Genomic DNA, 23214 nt, shown 5'->3' on the forward strand with positions numbered 1-23214 from the left:
ATAACTGAGAAGCAAGTGAAGTTCTGACATGTGCCTTTTTGTATGACTTTCAAATTCGTCTTCACCATAAACGAAAAGATCAGTTGGTATTCGTGCTGGAGACACTCCGAGTCAGTGAGGGGCTGTGGAGTTCAGCAAAATTAACAAATGTTCTCTTTGAGCATCACTTGGCTAATTTACAATAAAGGACATTCTGTATTTTATTGCTCTTTGAAATTTTGTGCCTTGCATCCTTTGTATCTGTAAAATCCATAACAAATGTATGTATAATATGCATATGTAATATTATACATGCATAATTTTCCCCAGAGAGCTGGCTGTTAAGCACTTAGCAGCCCATACTATTCCTTTTGTTTTTCAAGTTTTTATTTAAATTCTAGTTAACATATATGGTAAAATTGGTTTCAGGTGTAGAATTTAGTGATTCATCACTTACATAAAACACCCAGTGCTCATCCCAACCAGTGCCCTCCTTAGAGCCCATCCCCCACCCACCTCCCTCCATCCACCGTCAGTTTGTTCTCTGTAGTTAGTCTCCTACAGTTTACTTCCATCTCTCCTTTTTCCCCCCTTCCCATATGTTCATCTGTTTTGTTTCTTAAATTCCACGTATGAGTGAGATCATACGGTGTTTTGTCTTTCTTTTACTTTGCTTAGCATTATACTAACTCCATCCACATTGTTGCAAATGGCAAGATTTCATGCTTTTTGATCGCCAAGTAATATTCCATTGTATATACACACCACACCTTCTTTATCCATTCATCAGTTGATGGACATTTGGGCTCTTTCCATAGCTTGACTGTTGTCAGTAGCACTGCTGTAAACATCAGGAGCATGCACCATTCCTAACCATGAACAAGACTAGAGAGAGCTTTTGCTATATCAGTTTGGATTTAAATGGATTTCTTTTCCTTTCTTTTCTTTCTTTCCCTGTTCTTTTTTTTTTTCCTCCCCTTTCTCTCCTTCACTCCCTCCTTGCTTCCCTCTGTGTTATTTTTGCTTTTCTCATTCCTTCCTCCCAATGACTGGTACACACTACATGAAACTGAGGAAGCCAGAAAACACCTGAATTTCACACTGTGCCACCTATCAGTTAAATAAGAGTACCTGCAAAGATGGGGGGAGCATCCTTAAATTCATGATTTATGTTGCAGCTTGCATAAGAAATTACCTTGCAGTGATATTTCATAGGTTAACAACCTCGTTTCTATGGCAGTTCATTTGCGCTATGAAAAAAGTCCGTGAGTTTCTGTCTATTAGCAATACTGTACAAATTGCTTTTTCTAACTAATTAGGTAGTGACTTCAGAACTCAGGGTAACAAGGATGCATTTTGACATGAGTGTTACCAAAATAAATTTGGCTTATAGAATTGACGACGGTAATTGCTACCATTTCTTGTGCGAGGTGCTTGCCTCTGGTGTCTAACCCTTGCGGTGATCCGCCAGGCTAGTGTCATTGTCCCCACTCTACAGAGGGGACACTGGGACTGAGCAGCTTGTTCATTGTCACACATGTCATAAGTGCCAGAGCTGGTTGCCTGTTTCAGGTTTGTCCCCAAAGCCTGTGCTCTCTTCAGCTACCACACTGTCCCGAGGCTACTTCTTATTAATAGCACATTAGGGAAATTAGATCTTATGGCAAAAGCTCTTTATTGGTTTGGCTATTTATCTCAAGGACTATTTATCACACAGAAAATTACATTTCACAAAAACTTTTTGTTTCGCCTTGGGCTTATGTAAATGTTGTAATGCGCACTCACTTTTGTTTCTGTCTCTTAGCCTTGGTGGAGGACCAGATGATGCAAAAGAAATTATGAGGCACAGTTTCTTTTCTGGAGTTAACTGGCAAGATGTGTATGATAAAAAGGTAGGTTATTTTCATGGCATAGTATTTATGTATTTTGGCTAAAATGAATTGACAGCAAAAAAAAATTTTAAGTGAATAAAATTCAATGATACAATGATACTTTTCATTTTTACCCCCTACATTTGATTGAATAGAGTATTGAAATTCTTAGCACAAAAATTTATTGATAAGTTTGACTCCCAAAATGCATCTTGAAATTTTATTCAGCATGGTCACTTGATTTTTCTTTTGTCACAGTGATGGTAGTTTGCTACTCGTTGTTTGCTTGGTATTAAGAGAAAAAGTAAAGAAAACAATGTTGTGTTACTCTTTAAGAGAACTAGCAAAAAAAACCATGTTTTTCTTTGTCTTTATGTCTCTAATTTTAGAGTGAGCTCTACAAGTTTGTTTATACAAATCCTTATTTTAAAAGGAATTGAAAGGAATTTAGTTTTAATATTTAACAAAGTAATAAATATTTTTCTTATTTGAGACTTCTCTGTTACTTGAAACAATTTTAATGCCCACAAAATGGGTGCTACTAATTTTATAACTTTATTTTTATTGTAATCTTATTACTTGTTTTTAATACTATAATTTTTGCCTAGGAACAGGAAATTACTGTGTCTAGTCCTTCTTTTTAATTTTTGTCTCTTTTGTTTCTACTACTTCTGGTATTGTTAGTACAGGCACTGATTTTGATTTTTTTGTTTTCAAATGCTTATATTAAAATTTTACTGTGAAATTTTTACGCAGTACAGTATTTGCTGCTTAGAATCTTTATCTGGTAATTTTGTGTAGTTCGTTTCCATTTATTTCAGTTTTCCCTATTTTTCTCTGAAACATATATAATCAACATTTGTGAAATGTCTGTTTTGTGCTAAATATTCTCTTCTATTAATCTCTAAAGTGAAGATAGAATGATAACATATGACTTACAAGGAGGAAGACAAGTACCGAATTTCGGTATTGTGTTATGGGAATAGAGGGTGTGGTGATTTTCTAAAAACACTTCTTGTAAAATAGTTGCACGATATTAAACATTTCTCCTCAAACTTAAACTGCCATGTCTTGGGGCACCTGGGTGGCTCAGTCGGTTAAGCGTCTGACTTTGGCTCAGGTCACGATCTCACAGTTTGTGGGTTCGAGCCCCGCATCGGGCTCTGTGCTGACAGCTCAAAGCCTGGAGCCTGCTTCGAATTCTGTGTCTCCCTCTCTCTCTGCCCCTCCCCTGCTCATGCTCCGTCTCTCTCTCTCTCTGTCTCCCTCTGTGTCCGTCTCTGTCTCTGTCTCTCTCTCTCAAATATAAACATTACAAAAAATATATATATATACAACAACAAGGGCACCTGGGTGGCTTAGTCAGTTAAGTGTCTGATTTTGGCTCAAGTCATGATCTTACAGTTCATGGGTTTGAGCCCTGCATTGGGCTCTTTGCTGACAGCTGGAACCTGGAGACTGCCTCAGATTCTCTCTCTCTCTCTCTCTCTCTCTCTCTCTCTCTCTCTCTCTCTCTGTTTCTCCCCCACTCATGCTCTGTCTCTGTCTCTCAAAAATAAATAAACGTTAAAAAAATAAAAAAAAATACCTCCCACATTTTAAGTTTCCACCATGTAGAAAGCACTGGGGTAGGTGCTGGATCTTTTTCAACGCTTATGAGAAGCATGTGACTGCTCTTAAATGTTTATTAACTTCATGAAGACAACTGAACATCCACTTTATAAACTGATGATGTTCTCACTGGGTTGCATCCCTACTTAGACCCTGTTGGCTCTAGACAGAGTGGAGACCATGGCCAGAGTGGAAGTGACAGTAAGACAGTAAGCCGGCTCCCTTGTGGTGAATGGGATTGGAGGAGCCAGCATGCCATGAGAAGGAAACATAGCTTTAGATGATGTATGTGGAGACATGAGTTTAAATTGTTGTCATTGATAAAAATAGATGCCACTTAATCTGAGCAAAGGTGTTACATATCATACGTGAAGAACAACTGCAAAAATTACAGTTTCCATAAACGAAATTCACCAGCAACTGACATCTGCTATAGGCTTACTCGGGCGGATGTCAGATGAGGCGGTGGCCTAGCCATCTTTACATACTTGAAGGACGTTACGCAGCATTACAGTAGCACGGTGACGTTTGAGTCTCTCTCTAAAAGCCTGTGAAAATGTGACTGGGTCTGTCTGGGTTTGTATCATATCACTAAGAAACAGGGAATTAATTATGAGAGTTCCAATGCCAGTAACTATTTTAATGAATCCGGTTATAATTCTACTCTTTGGACAGCATAAATTATGAAATAATTTAGAAAAACAAACATTTTATGGGGCTCTTATGTTTTTGAAATATGTAACTTATTCATGAGAGGTTAATTCATCTCTAAGATAAGGTATTTTTTTATATTTTTATTTATTTTTGAGAGTACACAAGCAGGGGAGGGGCAGAGAGAGAAGGGGACAGAGGGTTCAAAGTGGCCTCTGCGCTGACAGCAGAAAGCCTGATGCAGCACTCTAATGCGTGAACCGTGATAACGTGACCTGAGCCAAAGTCGGATGCTTAACCGACTGAGCCACCCAGGCGCCCAAAAGGTTTTTTATTACAATTTTACTAATACTCTTAGGGAGCTTTACTATTTCATAGATTTATTATTACGTAGTTATTGACCCATTTTTCTATATACTGTGGCAGATCTAGAGATGAAGACATAGATAGAGATGCTAATATCTTTAAAGGTAGATCTCTCCCTAGGTTAAGTAAAAAGCGAACTAATCTTGGGACGCCTGGGTAGCTCAACTGGTTCAACGTCCAGAACCAACTCTTGGTTTCATCTCAGGTCATGATCTCACAGCCTGCATCAGGCTCTGAGGTGACAATGCAGAGCCTGCTTGGGATTCTCTTTCTCTCTGCCTTTTTCCCCCTTCCCCCGCTCACACTCTGTCTCTCAAAAATAAACAAACATAAAAAAATGACTTAACCTTAATTGTGAATATCATGGTGTACCACTCAAAAGAGCACAGCACTGAAGTGTGGAAATAAGTGTCCTGGATTTGCTTCTTCCTTCCTGTGTGGAAATGGACAAATTATTTGAGTCACACAAAATTATGATCTCTGAATTGCCTTCAAGCTTGAAGATTCTCTGGAGGATGTTTTATAAGATGAAGCTGTCCAGTTAAATTTCTGTGTAGGCTTTACACTCGGTTTGTCATCTACAAAGAGTCTGCTGGGATTTTGTGTGCTATTGTGTTGAATCTGTAGGTAAATTTGGGGGGGAATTGACATTTGAATAGGACTGAGCCTTCAGATCCATGAACATGGTATATCTGTGTTTATTTAAGTCTGCTTTAATTTCTCTCCATAATGTTTCATAATTTTCCATGTTCAAGTCTTACCCATATTTTGAAGGTCCTTCAGTATTTCATGTCTTCTGATAAAATGTTATTTAAAATTTTTATTTTCACATTGTTTGCTGCCAGTATACAGAAATACAGTTGATTTTGTATATTGATCTTATGTTCTGCAGGCTTGCAAAACTCACTCACTAGCTTTTTTTTTTTTGTAGATTAGTTAGTATTCTCTGCATAGATGACTATATCTTATTTAAATAAGGAGGTTTACTTCATTTTCAGTTGGTACTTTTTTTTTTTTTTTGCCTTGGTATATTGGCTAGGACCTCACTATAATGTTGAGTAGAAGTTGAATAGAGTGAACATCCTGGTTTTGTTCTTGATCTTAGGGGGAAAACAACTTTTATCACTAATTATGATGTTAATTATCACATCTAGTGCTGAGATCTTAGTTTTTAAATATCATTCTTCAATAAAAAGAACCAAGGCTACTTTGAGAAGCAGTTGATTTAAGAGCTGGGATGGGGGAAAATAAAAGATGGGTCCAAGGAATTTTGTGATGCCAGAAAGTAAAAAAGAAAGATACGGAGGGAAGGAGTTAGAGGTACATTAATAGGATGGAGGAGCCAACCTTAAATAAGTCCCAGTGGTGAAAGCTGAAACAATTTCAACAAGAAAATAAAGATTATTATATATTGCTATTCCATTATGACCCAAAGAATAAAATACATATTCATAAGTCCACAGTGTAAAAAATAAATGTTGAGAAAAAGGGACATTCCAGTTAAGGAAAGAAGATGAGTTCCAGTTAATAAATGTGGAAGGAGTGAGAGAGCTAGAAAGTCACCATTAGGCCCCCAGCATAAAACTTAGTGCATGCAAGATCTACCAATGAATGTTAAACTTAGTGGGCAAAAGTTTAGTTTAAGAAAGAGAATATTGGGGCACCTGGGTGGCTCAGTCGGTTAAGCGTCTGACTTCGGCTCAGGTCATGATCTCACGGTTTGTGAGTTCGAGCCCCGTGTCGGGCTCTGTGCTGACAGCTCAGAGCCTGGAGCCTGCTTCAGATTCTGTGTCTCCCTCTCTCTCTGCCCCTCCGCTGTTCATGCTCTGTCTCTCTGTGTCTGAAAAATAAATAAAACATTAAAAAAATTTTTTTTTCTTAAAGAGAATATTTGCACAGTCTCAGTGTATCTCTCCTCAAGCATTTATTATATACAAAGCTTAGGAGAGTAACTTCACAGTAGAAAAGGCTGGCAGACTGTGTCTTAAGCCAGGGGATCAAGATTAACCACCAGTGATAAGACAGACTGACTTCATGTAGCCCATGATACGATGCTGTGAGAAGTGCCCAAATGGAGGAGGCATTCCTGAAAATAACTGGCCAGGTAGCCTCAAAAGTGTCAACGTCACAAAAGGTGAGGAATGACCCTGGAACTGGGCGGACTGGGGGAGACTGAGGGCACGCTGGCCACATGCTGCCTGCGGCTCTGGTTTGGCTCCTGGGACAGAAGAGGGACATGGTAGGGCACATGGTAGGTAACAGTTCCATACCAGCACTCATTTCTTAGTTTGGAGCACTATGAGGTACTGGCCTATGAGGTACTGGCCTTAGGGGCAGGTGTGTAAACGGGATATGGGAACTTTTTGTACTACTTTTGTAAGTCATCTCTAAGCCTAAAATTATTCCAGTGTAACAAGTTATAAAAATGTGGTGTTAGTGTAAGCTTCCTATACCTCCTTTATTAGGTTGAGGAAGTTCCCTTCTGTTCTCATATGCTAATAGTTTTCATCCCTGAGAGGTGTTGAATTTTGTTAAAGTTTTTCTGCATTTGTTGTACTGGCCTTACGGTTTTTCTCCTTTACATTATGAAGATGGTGAATTACATGATTGGTTTTCTGACATTAAATAAACCGTTCATTCCTAGGGCAAAACCCATTCGGGTTATCCTTATTAAGTATTGCTAGATTTGATACAATGTATTTTTTAAGGATTTTTGCATCCTTAAATCACAAATGGTGCTAGGCATCATCTTCTTTTTCTAAAATGTCTTTGTATGATTTTGATTTCGGAATCATGTTTGACTTTTTTTAATGAAGAGGGAAGTATTCCCTTTCTTCAGTTGTTTGGAATTGTTTGTGTAGAATTTGTATTACCTGTTGCTGAAATCTTTGATAGAATTTACCAATGAAGCCACTTGGGTCTGGCATTTTGTATTTGTTGGGAGCTTTGAACTATAATTTCAGTTTCTTTCATAGTTCTGGGACTGTTCTGGTTGTCTGTTGCTTCTTGAATGTTTTGGGATCTTTTGTCTTCTAGGCTTTCTGATGTACTGGCTTAAAGATCTTACTGTCTTTACAGTGTTTGCTATCTATGTAATTATGATCTCTCTCTTAATGCTGAAGTTGGTAACTTGTGTCTTCTCCTTTTTCTTGATCAGTCTGGCTAGAGGTCTATGTCTGCTGTTGAGTTTTTTCAAAGGACCAGCTTTTGTTTTCACTGATTTTCTGCATTTTTCTGGTCATTTTTCATTGATTAATTCGTTCTGCTCTTTATTATTTCTTTATTCTGCTTCTTTTGAGTTTACTTGCTTTTTTTCCCTTATTTTCTTTAAGGGGAAGGTAAGATTATTGTTTGGGGACCGTTCTCTTTTTCTAGCCTAGGCCCTCAATGGATGCTCTAAGTTTCCATTTAAGGACGGTTAACTTTGTTTTGACCTATTTGTTTTTATTTCAAAATATTTTTAATTCCTCTTGTGATTCCTTCTTCACTCAGATTATTTAGAAATGTATTGTTTGATTTCCAAATATATAGATTTTTCAGATATTTTTCAGTTACTGATTCCTAACTAAATCCTCTTGTGTTTGGAAAACATACTCTATATGATAGTGATCCTTTTAAATTTATTGAGACTTGTTTTATGGCCCAGAAAATTGTTTATTTGGGTATATGTTCTGTGTACACTTCAAAAGAATGTGTTTTCTGCTTTTATCGTATAAAGTGTTCTACCACTAGCCATTGGTCAAGATGGCTGATGGTGGTGTTCATGTTTCCTGTATTCATACTGATTTTCTTTCTAATTGTCCTATCAGTTATTGGGAAAGGATTGTTGAAATCTAAAGCTATAATTATGGATTTTTCTTTTTAGTTTTCATGTATTTTGAAGCTTCACTGTTGATTGCATACACATTTAGTTTTGTTACATCTTCTTGGCGAATTTACCTTTTAATCATTATGAAGTGTTCCTATATATTCATAGCAGTAATCTTAGTTTTGAAATCTGCTTTGTCTGATATTAATATAAGTATTCCAGCTTTCTTTTGATTTCATATATCCTTTCCATCTTGTTACTTTTAACCTTGGTCGTTATATTTAAGTGGGTTTTCTTTTAGGTATCATGTAGTTGACTCTGTGTGTGTGTGTGTGTGTGTGTGTGTGTGTGTGTGTGTGTGTGTGTATTTTAATGTGTATGATGATGGCCTTTATGTACAACTTTATGGTAAAAAAAGAAGAGGAAAAAGTTTAAAACAGGCATTCCAGCTGATCCTGTCAGATTGAAGAAGTTCCTTTTTAAATGCCAGTTGCATTGCCCCAAGGTAAACAATACTCAATCTGCATATGCAGTTTCCTTTATTTTGAGCTAAGTTGATTTCAATACCTAAGTATTAAATGTGAAAGGTCATTTTTGGCATAACAAACAATATGCAGCAAATAGCAGCATCTATAAGCACAAAACACTCCTAGAGATGTGGAGACTTGATGGAAATACAGTGTCCTGCTCAATGTGTGAGAGGTTTAGCCAGTAAGAGTCAGCTTGTGATTTTGTTGATATTCTTCATCAGTTTTGTTTTCAGTTTCATTGATTTCTGCTCTTAAAGTTATTTATTTTCCTTATCACAATTTTATTTGCTCTTCTGTTTCTACTTTCCTAAGCTGGAAGCTTACGTTATTACTTTATATCTTTGCTTTCTAAAGAACGCATTCAGTGCTATAAATTTTCCCTTAAGTACCGTTTTCACTGCATCCCACAAATCTTGGTAAGTTGTATTTTCATTTAGCTCAAAATATTTAAAATTTTTTGTTGAGACTTCCTGTTTGACCCATGTGTTATTTAGACGTGTATTATTTAACCTCTAAGTATCTGAGGGGTTCTGAGCTGTCTTTCTCTTATTGCCTTCCAGTTTAATTCCATTAAGGTCTGAGTGCATACCCCTTGAATGATCTGTTTGTAAATTTGTTAAGCCAGAGCATAAGAGACTCTTAAAAACTGAGAACAAACTGAGGGTTGATGGGGGGGTGGGAGGGAGGGGAGGGTGGGTGATGGGTATTGAGGAGGGCACCTTTTGGGATGAGCACTGGGTGTTGTGTGGAAACCAATTTGACAATAAACTTCATATATTGGAAAAAAATAAAAAAAATAAAAAAAAATAAAGATTAAAAAAATAAATTTGTTAAAGTGTGTTTTATGGCCTAGAGTGTGGTCTGTCTTGGTGAATGTTCTGGGAGTTTGAGAAGAATGTGTATTTCACTGTTGTGTGATGAAGTAGTCTATAAATGTCATTTGGATCCAATTGGCTGATGGTACTTTTTTAGTTCAACTATGTCCTTACTAATTTTCTGCCACCTGGATCTGTCAGTTACTGATAAAGGGATGTTGCAGTCTCCAGCTGTAATAGGGAGTCTATCTGTGTGTCCTTGCAGCTCTGTTTTTGCCTATTGTATTTTGATACTCTGTTGTTAGATGCATACACATGAATGATTCTTACGTTTTCTTGGAGAATTGGCCACTTTATCATTATGTAATGACCCTCTCTATCTCCGATAATTTTCCTTGCTCTGAAATCTGCTCTGTTTGAAATTACTGTAACTACTCCAGCTTACTTTTTGGTTAAGTGTTACTATGGTATGTGTTCCTCCCTCCCCTTACTTTAAATCTCTTGGTATCTTTACATTCAAAGTGGATTTCTTGTAAATAATAATGTGGTTGGTTCTTGTTTTCTACACCCTTGACAGTCATTGCCTTTTGGTTGGTGTTTTTAGACTGTTGAAATTTGAAGTGGTCGTTGACATGGTTGGATTAATATCTACCCTATCTGTTACTGTTTTCTATTCATTATCCTGTTCTGTGTATATTTTTGTGTGTTCTGCTGTTTTTCTAACTTCTCTGGTTTTAACTGAGTATTTTCTAAGACTGCCTTTTTTCCTCCTCCGTTAGCGTATCATTTATACTTCTTTTTAAACTTTTTTAGTGTTTTCCTTTGAGTTTGCAGTACATATTTATAACTAACTCAAGTCCTTTTTCAAATAATACTACACCACTTGGCAGATGGTAAAAGTACCTTAAAGCAATATTCCTGATTCCTCCTTCCTGTCCCAAATATGTTGCTGTCATTAAGTTCATTCATCCATAAGCTATAATTATTGTATACATTGTTGCATTATTATTTCTACAAACTGTTCTCTGTTAGATCAAGAATAAGGGGAAAACAGGATTTTATTTTACCTTTGTTGGTTCCTTTTCTAGCATTCCTCCTTTCTTTCTGTTGAACTAACTTTCTGTCCTATATCATTTTCTTTCTTTTCGATGAACTTTTTTTTTTTTTTTTTTTTTTTTTTTTTTGGTAACATTTCTTGCAAGGTAGGTCTGTTGGTGATGCCTTGCCTCAGGTTTTGTTTGTCTGGGAAAGTCTTTATTATTCCTATATTATTATATTATTATTTTGAAGGATAATCTTGCTGGATACAGACTTCTAGGTCAGTGGTTTTTTCTTTCAGCAGTAAGTGTTTTACTGCATTTATTTTTCTTACTTGCATGGTTACCGAAGAGAAATCCATTGTAATTCTTGTATTTGAGCCTCTATAGATAAATAAGGTTTTTGGAGTGTGTGTGTGTGTGTGTGTGTGTGTGTGTGTGTGTGTGTGTGTTTCTGGCTTCTCTCAAGATTTCATCCTTGTCTTTGATTTTTTGTACTTTGAATAGGATATGGCTAGGTGTAGCTTTTGGGGTCTTTATCTTGAATGATATTCTCTGAACTTCTAAGATATTGGTGTCTAGCACTAATTTTGTAAAATTTTCAGTCATTATTGCTTCAGATATTTCTGTTGTTTTCATTCTTTCTCTTCACCTCATGTTCCCATTACATATACGTTTTATAATTATTTCACAATTCTTGGATATTCCATTCTTTTTTACTCTTACTTCTCTTTCAGAAGTTTCTATTAACAGTTCTTCAAACTCACTGATTCTTTCCTTGGCTATTCCCTGATTATGATTGAGCCACCAAAGGTATTCTTAATTTCTGTGATGGTGTTTTTTATTTCTAGCATTTCCTTTTTATTCTTTCTCTGAGAATTCATTTATTTATTTACCTTACCCATATGTTCTTGAATGTAGTATATTTTTTCCATTAAGACCCTTACTATGCTTTCATAGATGATTTAAATTCCTGGTCTGGTGAGTTCCAACATCTGTGCCATATCTGAGACTTTCTGGTGCCTGCTCTTTACCTCGAAACTGGGTTTTGGTTTGGTTTGTTTTTTTTTATCTTTTAGTATGCCTTGTATTGAGAGCCAGACATTATGTACTGGGTAAAAGAAACTGAAGAAACTGAGGTAAATAGGTTTTTCGAAGTTGTATGTGTTTATCAGGGTAGTTTTTTATGCTAAACTTACTTGCTAGGGGTAACACCTTTTTTTAGGAGATTTTTCAATTTGTTTGCCTTTTCTTTTTTTCTTGCATTATTTCACTAGTTAGGATTGCCAGAACAATGTAGTATAGAAATGGTGAGAACAGACATTTAATTATTACTAATATTAGGGAAATAGCATTCACACGATATTAGTTGTAGGTTTTTAAATGTACACCGTCTCTCAGACTGACAACATTTTCAACTATTCCTATTTTCTGAACATTGTTATTATGAATGGACACTGGATCTTTTCAAATGCTTTTTTCTGCATTCACTGACACAATCATGTGGTATTCTGTTTTAATTTGTTAATATGGTGTGTCATGTTGATTTTTGAATATTGCCTCTATACTGCATGCCTCAGGTTAACCTCAGTCATGGTATATACACTTTTTATATATTGCTAAATTTCTTTTGCTTGTATTTTGTCAAGAACTTTTTATATATTAAATTGTGGGCTGTACTTTTTTTTATTGTTATTACCTGCCTGATTTTAGAATCAGGATAATGCTTGACACCAAAAGTGAGTGGTGTTTCCCTCTCTTCTATTTTATGAAAGATTTTGCACAGAATTGGTATATTTCTTCTTTAAATGTTTGATAGAATGTCCTGTTGAATCCATCCAAGCCCAGACTACAGAAATTGTCTCTTTAATGGATGTAGGATACTTCCAGTTACTTGTTTCCTTTGAATGAAATTTAGTAGCTTGTATGTGTTTCAAGAAGTTTTAAAACTTTATCTAATTGTTGAAATAATTGACATTGAGTTGATCACTTATTGTCTTGATTTTTTTTCCATTTTAGCTTGTTTTTTAAATCAGTTCTTCTTTTTCTAGTTTATTCAGTTGAAAACTTAGATTTGAGTCTTTTGTTCTTTTCTAACACAGTGGTTGTGCTATCTATTTACTTCTAAGCACTCCAGCAAGTTGTGTTACATCATAGTGTGACTTGCTATTCATTTAAAAATGCTTTCTAATTTCCCTTAGGATTTCTTCTTTGGCCATATGGGTTCTTGAAGTGCATTGTTTGATTTACAGTGTTTGTCGATATTTCAGCTATCTTTCTGTTTTAATATCTAGCTTAATTATCTTGTTTTTAAAGAACATCCTTTGTATATTTTAAATCTTTTAAATTTTTTGAGATTGTTTTATGAAACAAATTATGGTTTATAGCGATGAATGTTTTGTGTGCATTTGGAAAGAATATTCTCTTCTTATATATGGTGTTTTATAAATGTCAATTAAGTCAAGTGAACTAATGATAAGTCTTCTGTATTCTTATTGAATGTTTAATGGCTTGCTTTTATCAGTTATTAAGAGAAGGGGATGAAAATCCTCAACTATAATTGTGGCTTTGACTATTTGTCTTTTAGTTTTATCACCTTTCCTTTATTTTAATCTTCAAGTTCTGCTTTTAGGTGCTCCCAAATTTAAGATTGTTGTATCTTCTTGATGCATTTACCTCATCATTTCATCTAGGTTAGCCAATTTTTGGCATAAAGATTAGAGTGTAAAGAAGTGAAATAAATAGAAAAACAATAGAGAAATTTAAAAAAAAGTTGATTATTTGCAAAGATAAAATTGACAAACTTTCAGTTAGATTGACTAAGGAAAAAAAGAAAAGTACTAAAATCACAAGTGAAAGAAAGACATTACTACTGACTTTATAGAAATAAAAAGGATTGTAGGAGAATACTCTGAACAGATGTACACATAAAAAGTAGAAAACCTATACAAAATGGAAAATTTTCTAAAAACATACAAATTACCAAAATGAGTCAAGAAGAAATAGGAAATCTGAATAAAGTTACAACTAATAAGGTAATTAAATCAGTAATCAAAAAACTCCCAACAAAGAAAAGCCCAAGACCAGATAGCTTCACTAGAGAATTCTATCAAATATTTAGAGAAGAAATAACACCCGTTCTTCTCAAACTCCTCCAAGAAATTGAAGGAGTGAATACTTATTAACTCATGCTATGAGGCCAGCATTACCCTGATTCCAAAGCCACACAAAGACATTGCAAGAAAAGACTAGAGACAAATATCCCTAATATAGACACAAAATTCCTCAGTAAGATACTAGCAAGCCAATTAGTAGCATATTGAAAGGATTGTACACCATGATCAAGTGAGTTTTATGGAATGCAAGGACAGTTCAACAGACTAAAATTAATCATTTTAATATCCCACGTTAATAGAATAAAGAAAATCCACATGATCATCTTGGTGCATAAAAAGCATTTGACAAAAGTCAACACCCTTTGCTGATTAAGAAAAAACAACCTCAGAAAACTAGGAATAGAAGGAAACTTGCTCAAATGATAAAGGCCATAGATGAACCCACAGCTGACATCATACTCAGTGGTGAAAGACTGAAAGCTTTTCACCTAAAATAAGGAAGAGAACAAGAATGCCCATTTGTGACACTTCTGTTCAACATAATACTGGAAGTTGTAGTCAGAGCAGTTAGAACAGGAAATAGAAAGCAATCAAATTGGAAAGGAAGTAGTTAAATCGTCTCTCTTCACAGATGTAGAAAAACCCAACAAATACACACATTCACACACACAAAACCTCTTAAAGCTAATAAACAGCAAAGTTGCAGGATATGAAATCATACAAAATATATTATATTTGTATACATTAGCTATGAACAATCTGGAAAGCAAATTAAGAAAACAGTTCCATTTAAAGTAGCAGCAAAAAGAGTAAAGTATTTAAGAATAAATATAATCACGGAGGTGCAAGGCTTGTATGCTGCCAGCTACAACATTGCTGAAATAGATGAAAAGACATGACCACCGGAGAGACACGCCATGTTTGTGGCTTGGAGACTTACTATTGAGATGGCAGTTCTAGTCACAGCGACGTTGCAGATTCGGTGCAATCCTTAGGACGGTGGTCACGAGTGCAGGCCTTGGAATATGCCGCTGCATTTATTTTCTTCTATTTTGTTGAGGATTTTTGCATCAGTGATAATGGGGATATCGGTCTGTAGTTTATTTATTTTAATCTTTTTAATGTTTATTTTTGAAAGAGAGTATGAGTGGGGGAGGGTGGTGGAGAGAGAGACACACACACACACAGAATCCGAAGCAGGCTCCATGCTCTGAGCTGTCAGCACAGAGCCCGACTGTGGGGCTCGAACTCATGAACCAGGAGATCATGACCTGAGCCGAAGTCGGTTGCTCAGCCAACTGAGCCCCCCAGGTGCCCCTATTGGTCTGTAGTTTAGAACATGCATTTCTTTTGAGGCACTAAATCAAACCTCAGTGGGAAACAAAGGAACTATATATAACTCAGACCATATTCTGTGATCAGTAAAATTAGGAGTAACCAGCAAAGAAATACTTCTCTAAACTTCAAATATTTGAAACTCTTAAAATGAACTTTAATATAATTCACGGACTAAGAAGTAGTTACATTGAAAATCAGAAAATATTGGAGTTAGAAGGACAGTGAAATTTGTGAAAGGCAATCATACTTGTACTGGGGTGGGAGTGGGCAAGTAAAATAGAAAGATCAGAAATTAATTAGCTAAGCTTCCAAATGAGGGAAAGAAATTCAGCAACAGAATCATCATGGTGAAAGTAAGTAGAAGCACACAGTAAATGTAGAAGTACAAATGAATAAATAGAAACAATTGAAAACATCAGGAAATGCAGTTATATATAAGACTAGTAAAGCAGACAGAGCTCAAAATTAATAAAAAATATTAGGAATGAAAATGAGATACAGAAATATATTGCAATGAAAATGTAATAGAACTACCATGAATGTGTGTGTGTATATATATATATTTTTTTTTTTAAGTTTAAGTGTGTATATATATTTTAAGTTTATTATTTTGAGAGAGAGAAAGTACGTGCATATGCGTGAGGAGGGGAGGGGCAGAAAGGAAGAAAGAGAATCCGCGCAACAGCACGGAGCCCCACGCAGGTCTTGATTCCATGAACCTTGAGATCATGACCTGAGCCAAAACTGAGAACTGGACACTTAACTGACTGAGCCACCCAGGCACCCCTATCCTGTTTTTTAAAAAGAGAGTTTATGGATAATTTCAGGCAAGCTTAAAATTACCAGCTGACTCACTCAAGAAAGTGTGAAAATACCTAATTGTTAAATTAGCTTACAGTCTGTCACTTCTCCAACTCCAGTGTTTTTACCCCAATAAAAAACACAGTACAAACCCAGATGAATTTTTCAGGTAATCTCCATCAAACATTCAAAGATAAGATAATCCCTATCATTAGAAAAATTTTATACAATCTGTTCTGAAGGAAGAGAGGGGAGGAGGTTATATGCTTCTCAAACTTATTTTGTAACTTTGATCCCAAACCCTGATAAAACTATTACAAGAAAGAAAAATAATAAGCTATTTATGGACAGGGATATAAATATTCTAAATAAACTACTGAGCAATTATTTCCAACAATGCAAATAATATGTATGTTCTGATGTCCGTGTTAGATTTGTTCTAGAAATGTGATTATATTAGAAAAAAATAATGTTATTCACCACATTTAGAGATTAAGGGAGAAATCCACATGACCATCTCAAACTTTATAGAAAAACTTGTCATAAAATGAAAGTAGAACATACTCATGGTTTTTAAAAATATATTTAAAACACTTTTAGTAACATAGAAATAACATGAACCTTCTTTAAGTTTTTATCAAAAATTTTTCTATAGTTAGGGCACCTGCGTGGCTCAGTCGGTTAAGCATCTGACTCTTGATTTCGGCTCAGGTCATGATCTCACAGTTGGGGAGATTGAGCCCTGCTCAAGCACACGTGCTCTCTCTCTCAAAATAAATGTTAAAAATTTTTTTTTCTACAAACATTATACTTAATGTTTGAATATTATAAATATTTTCTTTAAACGTAAGAAAAAGGTATCCACCAATATCACATTCTAGGCAGTTTTTATTATAGATTCTAACCAACATAATAAGAAAAAGAAATAAGAGATATGTGACTTTTAAAGGACAAAATAACTTAATAGATCTTTAATGGTGGAATATGTAATAATTAAAGTTTGTCCTGTTCTTATAGTGGAATACTGTACTGAATAAAAAATGAATAAATTGGGCTTATTCAGCATTCAATATTGATAGTCAAAAATATATAAACATAAAAAGTCAAGTCATATAAGATGCCTAGGGAATGATACCATTATTACAAAAACTGAAAACGAACTAAAGAAAATTGTATCTGCGACATAATTGGGAGAAAAGTATAGGAATTTGCATGCAAATGACACAAAGGAGCTCCACCACAATATTTGCGTGAATCGAACATAATTGTAATTGGGGGGAATTAAAAATGGGTATTAGTGAGGGGAAAGCAATAGGTCTTGAGCTGTGTCTGTGTTTTAGGTCTTAAAAATACAAAAGTCTGAAAGTACATTTGACACAATGTCAACATGTGTTGCATCTGGTTGTCATTTTATATTCTTTCCTTTATGCTCAAGATAGTTCTTTTTCAATTTTGTAAGTCGGGTGGAAGGGAAAGAAACGGAAGCGCCAAGCGCGGTCCTACTCAAGAAAATGGAGGAGTAAAGAGGGTGCAAGAGCTAAATGGAAAACCGCCCACAGAATGGGTTAGATCTGTTTTTTCGCTTTTGTTTTGCTTATGTACCTGGGGAGAGAATGCAGCCAGGGCCCTGAAGGTGGAGCTGTGTAGAGAAAAGTGAGTGTGTGTACCGACAGTAAGACGTACAGTGGGTACATTGTGAGGTGTGAGATTAATAAATACAGGGGCAAGTAAGATACAAGAAAAAAGCAAGATCTGCGAAGCCTCGCCGGCGGGGTTAGTCTTCACGGAAGAGGCGGGGCAGCTGCGTGGTGACAGTCACGGGAAGAAGTGGGAATACCGCGGAAGCAGAGGTGTTCGTAGATGTTTGGTCCTGAAGCCAGGGTGGTGGTGCCTGCCTGCGGGCCCTGCCTTTACCGCGGGAGGCCTGGCCTCTTTGAGTGAGAATGTGTGCGGCCCACGGTAGGCCCCTGAGGAGAGGCGTGCCTTGTGTGGGGAGGGGAGGGGAGGGCACGGAGGGAAGCCTCACTGCGGGCAGGGCAGGGGCCCCGGCCAGCAGCTGAGGCAGGAGACTCCAGGAGTTCATGCGGACTGCTGAGGTTTTATTCTTCATAAAGGGAAAATACTGATACAGAGTGGTGAAGTGACGACCAAGAGGTTTTCAGGGAAGATTGATCTGGAATCTGTGGCTCATTTTGATTTTACTCAGATCTTCATTTTGATCTGCCTCCTACTTATTACATTTGTACTGACTTTCCAGAGGTTTCCTACAGAAAAGAAGGGAAAACTTGCTTTTTAGAGTGTAACTTAAGTACTTGATAGTTTGTTTTGATCACCTCTTTGATACTCATTTCAGTGAAATGGCAGCTGTTTAAATGAGTAATTTATATGGTACTTAGTGTGAGGAGCAGAGCGAGGCCTGCATGAAGTAAGACCTCTTCTGGAAGGGCCCGTGCAGATTTTCCATATCGATTGTAACTCTCTGGTTCCTTCAGGAAACGTCCGTGTTCCCTCTTGAACATTACCCTTCATCTCCGTCCAGTTGCGAAGTTAGAACTTTAGTATTTTCTTTTTTTTTTACATGTTTACCACTTCAAATGCTCTTCATTCTTCTTTTAAAATTAGAAAGTAATTTGTTTTACTGAGCTGTGATTCACCTGTAATGTGTACACGTGAGCGGGTGTCGGTGTACTCGCGGTCATGGTCACCATCGTCTTAAATGCAGAGTGAGTGCCCGTATCTCTTCATTCCTCCTTGGAGGCCCAGGTTCCTTTCTGGTACATTCCCCCTCAGCCGAAGGAACTTCCCCCATTTCTTGTAGTGCAAGTTGGCTGGCAAGGAATTTGTTTTCTTTTATCTGATGATGTGTTTATTTTGCCTTCACACTCAGGATATTTTCACTGGATATAAAATTGTGAGTTGGTAGTTTTGTGAGTGCTTATTCAGTTACCTGTTCCCTTGTAAATTATGTGTCACATCTCACCGGCTGCTTGCAAGGTATTTTCGTTTGTGTGATGGCTTTAGAACAAATCAGTCTGACTAGGCCAAGCTACATTTTCCAGAATTCCTTTTGTCGTATGAGACTCTCCTGTGAGATTCGGGGTGTGGGGGGCAGAAGTGACGCAGCAGGGACTTGTAGCTCCTAAAGTTGTTGCTGGTCTGTTTGCTCACCTCGCCTGCCTCTGTTCCCTGTTCCCCTGCAAACCGGTTAGCTTTCCCGCTGCCGGGCCAGCGTGTGTGTTGCCATTGCAGGTCCCCAGCTTGCGTGGGACATCTGTGCCAAGGTCAGAGACAGTAAGAAGTGGTGTGGGTTTCAGTCTGTCCTGTGGGCTCCAGTTCCTGCTTCTGGGTTTCGCTGTGTTCTTCTGCCTGCTTTACACGCGTCCTCCCCTCCCACCCACTGCCCTACGGATGCCAAGCTCCACATGTCCTTGAGTGTGAAGACAACAGCCTCACAGAGACTGACTGCATGACCAGCTCTCTCCCTCTGGCCCATCCTCCTTCCTTCTCGTCCTCCCTCTTCTTCCTCTGTCCCTCTCTGTCCTTCTCTTTCTCCCTCAGTCTTTCTCTCTCTCTCATGGACACACACACACACACACACACACACACACACACACACACACACACGTGTTTCTGTTTCTCTGCTCGAACCCTGACTGACAGACTTCGGATTTCAGATGATAATGTGTGTAGGTGAAGGTTCCTTTATATTTATTCTACGTGGAGTTCTCTGAGCTTTCTGAACCTTTCACTAACAGTGGAAGAATTTTAGCCATTATTCCTAGAAATATATATTTTGTCTTATTGTCTCCTCTCCTTTTATAATTCCAATTACACATACATTTCACCCTTTGACATTATCCCATTGGTCTTTGAAATTGTGTTCATTTTTTTCTAATTTCTTCCTGTGCTCTGCAGACTGAATAATTTCTATTGATAAATCTTCCAGGTTACCGACCTTCCTCAAATCTTTAAGTTGCTCTAAGCCCGCACAGTGAATTTCTTATTTCAGAGGTCATATTTTTCTGTTTTAGATTTTCCATTTGATTCCATTTTTTTAATACTTTCCACTTCTCCATCTCTTTATTCATTAGGAACATATTTTATCATTGAGCATAGCTGTAAAATCTGCTTGAAAATTCACATCTGCCAACAGAGTCCAGGCCTTGTTCACATCCGTCTCCCTGATTGTCTCTTTGTGGTGGGTGTGTCGTCTTCCCCTGTTTCTTTTGACGTGGCGTCAGTCTGGACTATGTCCTGGACACTGTGACTGACACACAGTAGTGCCTCTGAATCCTGTTAGATTACAGCAAAGAATTTTGAGTTTTTGTATTTGTAGGCAGTTTGTCATGGCCGAACTGAAACGGCAACGTCTGTGTCCTCCACAGGGAGCGTCAGAATTTTAGGTTGGCTTATTTAGACTTCCCTGGGGAGCTTGGAGTCTGCCCTGTGCAAGCGCGGTTCGGGAGTCAGCCGGAGATGTGGGCGCACTAGACGCAGAACGTGGGGTTCCCCGTCTTTCACTCTCCCCACTTGAAGCTGCTGTGCCCATCTCCAACTCTGTCTTCTCATTATTTAATGAGTTATTTGAGTTTCTGGTCACCTGTCAAGAAACGTTCGTTGGTATTGTAAAGCTTAGCAGATGACGTAGTTAAGTAACGTTTGCCAAAGATGTATTAGTTTTGTTAGAAATAAATTCCTCTTTTCCATATTCCCACTTCTCCTGGGTGTGTGCACATTCACATACACACACAGCATAAAACCAGTTTTTTAGGACAACAGAGATTAAATAAACCTACCTAAGCTTAGTTACTCTCTTGAATTGTTTTAAAGAGATAGAATTAAAGCCTTAGATTATTGTCTGTGGCATATCTAAGCATCCAGTAGTGTTAGCATTTTTTTAAAAAATTGTCCTCCACTTTCTGTTTTTTTTTTTTTAATGTTTATTTATTTATTTATTTTGAGAAAGAGAGCACATGCCTCAGTGGGAGAGGGTTAGGGAGAGAGGGAGAGAGAGAATCCCAAGCAGGCTCTGTGCTGTCAGTGTAGAGCCCGATGTGGGGCCTGATCCCCCAAACTGTGAGATCCTGGCCTTAGCCAAAACCAAGAGCCAGATGCCCAACCGACTGAGTCTCTCAGGTGCCCCAAAGTGTTGTCAGTTTTTGTTGCTAGTGTCTGTGTTCATAGTCTTTTTTGATCCACATCAGAGTGGTGGACATAACCATAGTGTTCAAATAGGATGACAATTAGGGTTCCCTAGTCACTGTATCCATTTTTCCTGCAAGTTTGAAGCCCTGCTTTGTATTTTAGAGCGCCTACACTGAAGACAGAAGGAAGAACACAGAAAGCGGATGGTAACAATTGATTGGTTGCTGGGGAAGGGTAGAGGACACTGACCCTAAGAGACCGTGGTGTCTGTACTCCCCTGCTGTCTGTCATTCCAGCCACACCAGGAGTGGGGACTGTGACTTATTATAATAAGTTCAGGGACATGTTTTCTCTCTGTTCTTTCATTTATGCCGCAAACCTACACAGTGCTTTAGAAACATTGCAGTTGATAGCATGACTTGGTAACTTGTAACTCTGGTAGAGGAGTAGCGTGGGAGTAGTTAGGGGCTGCAGCATTGCTGCCTCTCTGTGGTCTTGAGGCTGGACAAGTAAATGCACCCTGATGATGCCTTTGCAGTGAACTGGAAGCAAAGTCCAGAAGCCAGCACTGCGATCTTCGTGTTTACATTGTCCGGAACTACGTATCCTGAAAACAGACTAGCTTTCAAAGAAAGATATGTCCTAGGTTTATCACGTTTGCTGGGAAAATAGGTCAAGTTTGCAGTTCATGACATTGCAGCCATCCATCAAGTAGGTAGCTGAGGTGTAGAGTTGAGTGTTTCTGGACTTGGCCTGTACTTTGGCGTTCCTAAACAAGAGTTTGCAGTTGACACAGGAGTGTTTTGAGAACTATGTCCTGAGTGGGGGAGGGAAAATTAAGATGATACTGGTTTAAAGGCAAAAATAAAATGGGATGTGGTCATCTGCTAGGACTGCTATGACAAAGTACCATGGACTGGGTGACTTCATGGAAATTGGTTTTCCTGAAGTTCTGGGGGCTGGACGTCCAAGATCAGGAGACTGGCAGGGTTGGTTGCTTTCTTCTGAAGCCTCTTTCCTTGGCTTGTGAATGGCCACCTTACCTGCTCATCCTCACGTGGTCTTTCCTCTTCCTGTGCGTGCCTCTGGAGTCTGTGCGCGTGTCCACATTTCCTCTTCCTACAAGGACACCTGTCAGGTTGGACTAAGGCCCACACTGACACCTTGTTCTAATGGAGTCATCTCTTGAAAGGCCATCTCTCCCAGCACGGTCCCTGGGGATTAGGACTCCCAACATCTGGATGTGGGGGAGGGGGCACAATTCAGCCCAGAAGAATTAAATATTTGAAATGTGTTCAGTGGTTTAGAGTGAACATCTGCCCTGGGGCTCTGAGGAAACCGTGGCTTGGTGTCCCCAGATTTGCGTGGTAGCACCTCTGTTGGGGCCTGTGGTGGTTCTTTGCATGTTCTCTCTCATCCCTTTCCCTATAGGGTTCTCGCTTCCCTGTGTGGATGTTTCTATTTTACTGGGTCCTCTTCTGCTACTGTGTGTGAGTTGAGGGGAGGAAATACGCTCCCAGAACGAATGTCTTGACTTTGACTGACGTCCAGAGAAGCAGTCAAAGGCAAAGGCGTTTTCATGCCGTGTCTCTCCAGGCGCCGCAGTAGAGAGAGCTTGGGATCGGGAGACGGAGGGTTTGCTGCTCTGGTTGTTACTTGTGCCATCTTCAGCAAGTCATTTTACTAAGTGTGCTTCGATCTCCTCGTTTCTACGAGGGTAGACTGCATGCTCTCTGACAGCTCCCTCCAGCCCCAAGATTGAATGATGTGTTCGTTTACTCGTGCCACTAAGTGGCAAGCGCTGTTCTAGGAACTGGGGGTGTGGCATCACTGCAAAACCAAGTCCCAGATGAGACAAGTATGAAACAACTAGCAAGATGGTAGATTTAATCTCAGCCATGTCAGTAGTCACGCTGAGGGCAGATGATCTAAATGCCACAATTAAAAGAGATTGTCAGATTGGACAAAAAGCAAGAATCACCTATATGCTGCCTACAAGAAACCCATCTAAATGTAAATTACAAATAGATAAAGATAAAAGGATGGGAAACCATGTACCATGCTTATACTAATGAAGAACTAGAGTGGCTGTATCAGTATCCTATGAAGAAGATTTCAAGTCAATGGTATCAGAGATGAGGAGGAT

At 38.0% G+C, this 23214-nt stretch overlaps 1 protein-coding gene across 8 annotated transcripts in view; it reads left to right on the forward strand.

Annotated features, from left to right (window-relative positions):
- AKT3 (AKT serine/threonine kinase 3) overlaps positions 1 to 23214 on the forward strand; it is a 306832-nt gene that overhangs the window by 267005 nt on the left and 16613 nt on the right. For all 8 annotated transcript variants that reach the window (XM_023247426.2, XM_023247427.2, XM_045049318.1 and 5 more), the window contains one exon: positions 1784 to 1871. In XM_023247426.2, the coding sequence (XP_023103194.1) occupies positions 1784 to 1871 (88 nt within the window). The remainder of the gene's footprint in view (positions 1 to 1783; positions 1872 to 23214) is intronic.

The sequence above is a fragment of the Felis catus genome, chromosome F1, assembly GCF_018350175.1.
Source record: "Felis catus isolate Fca126 chromosome F1, F.catus_Fca126_mat1.0, whole genome shotgun sequence".
In the NCBI taxonomy this organism is placed as follows: Eukaryota; Metazoa; Chordata; class Mammalia; order Carnivora; family Felidae; genus Felis; species Felis catus.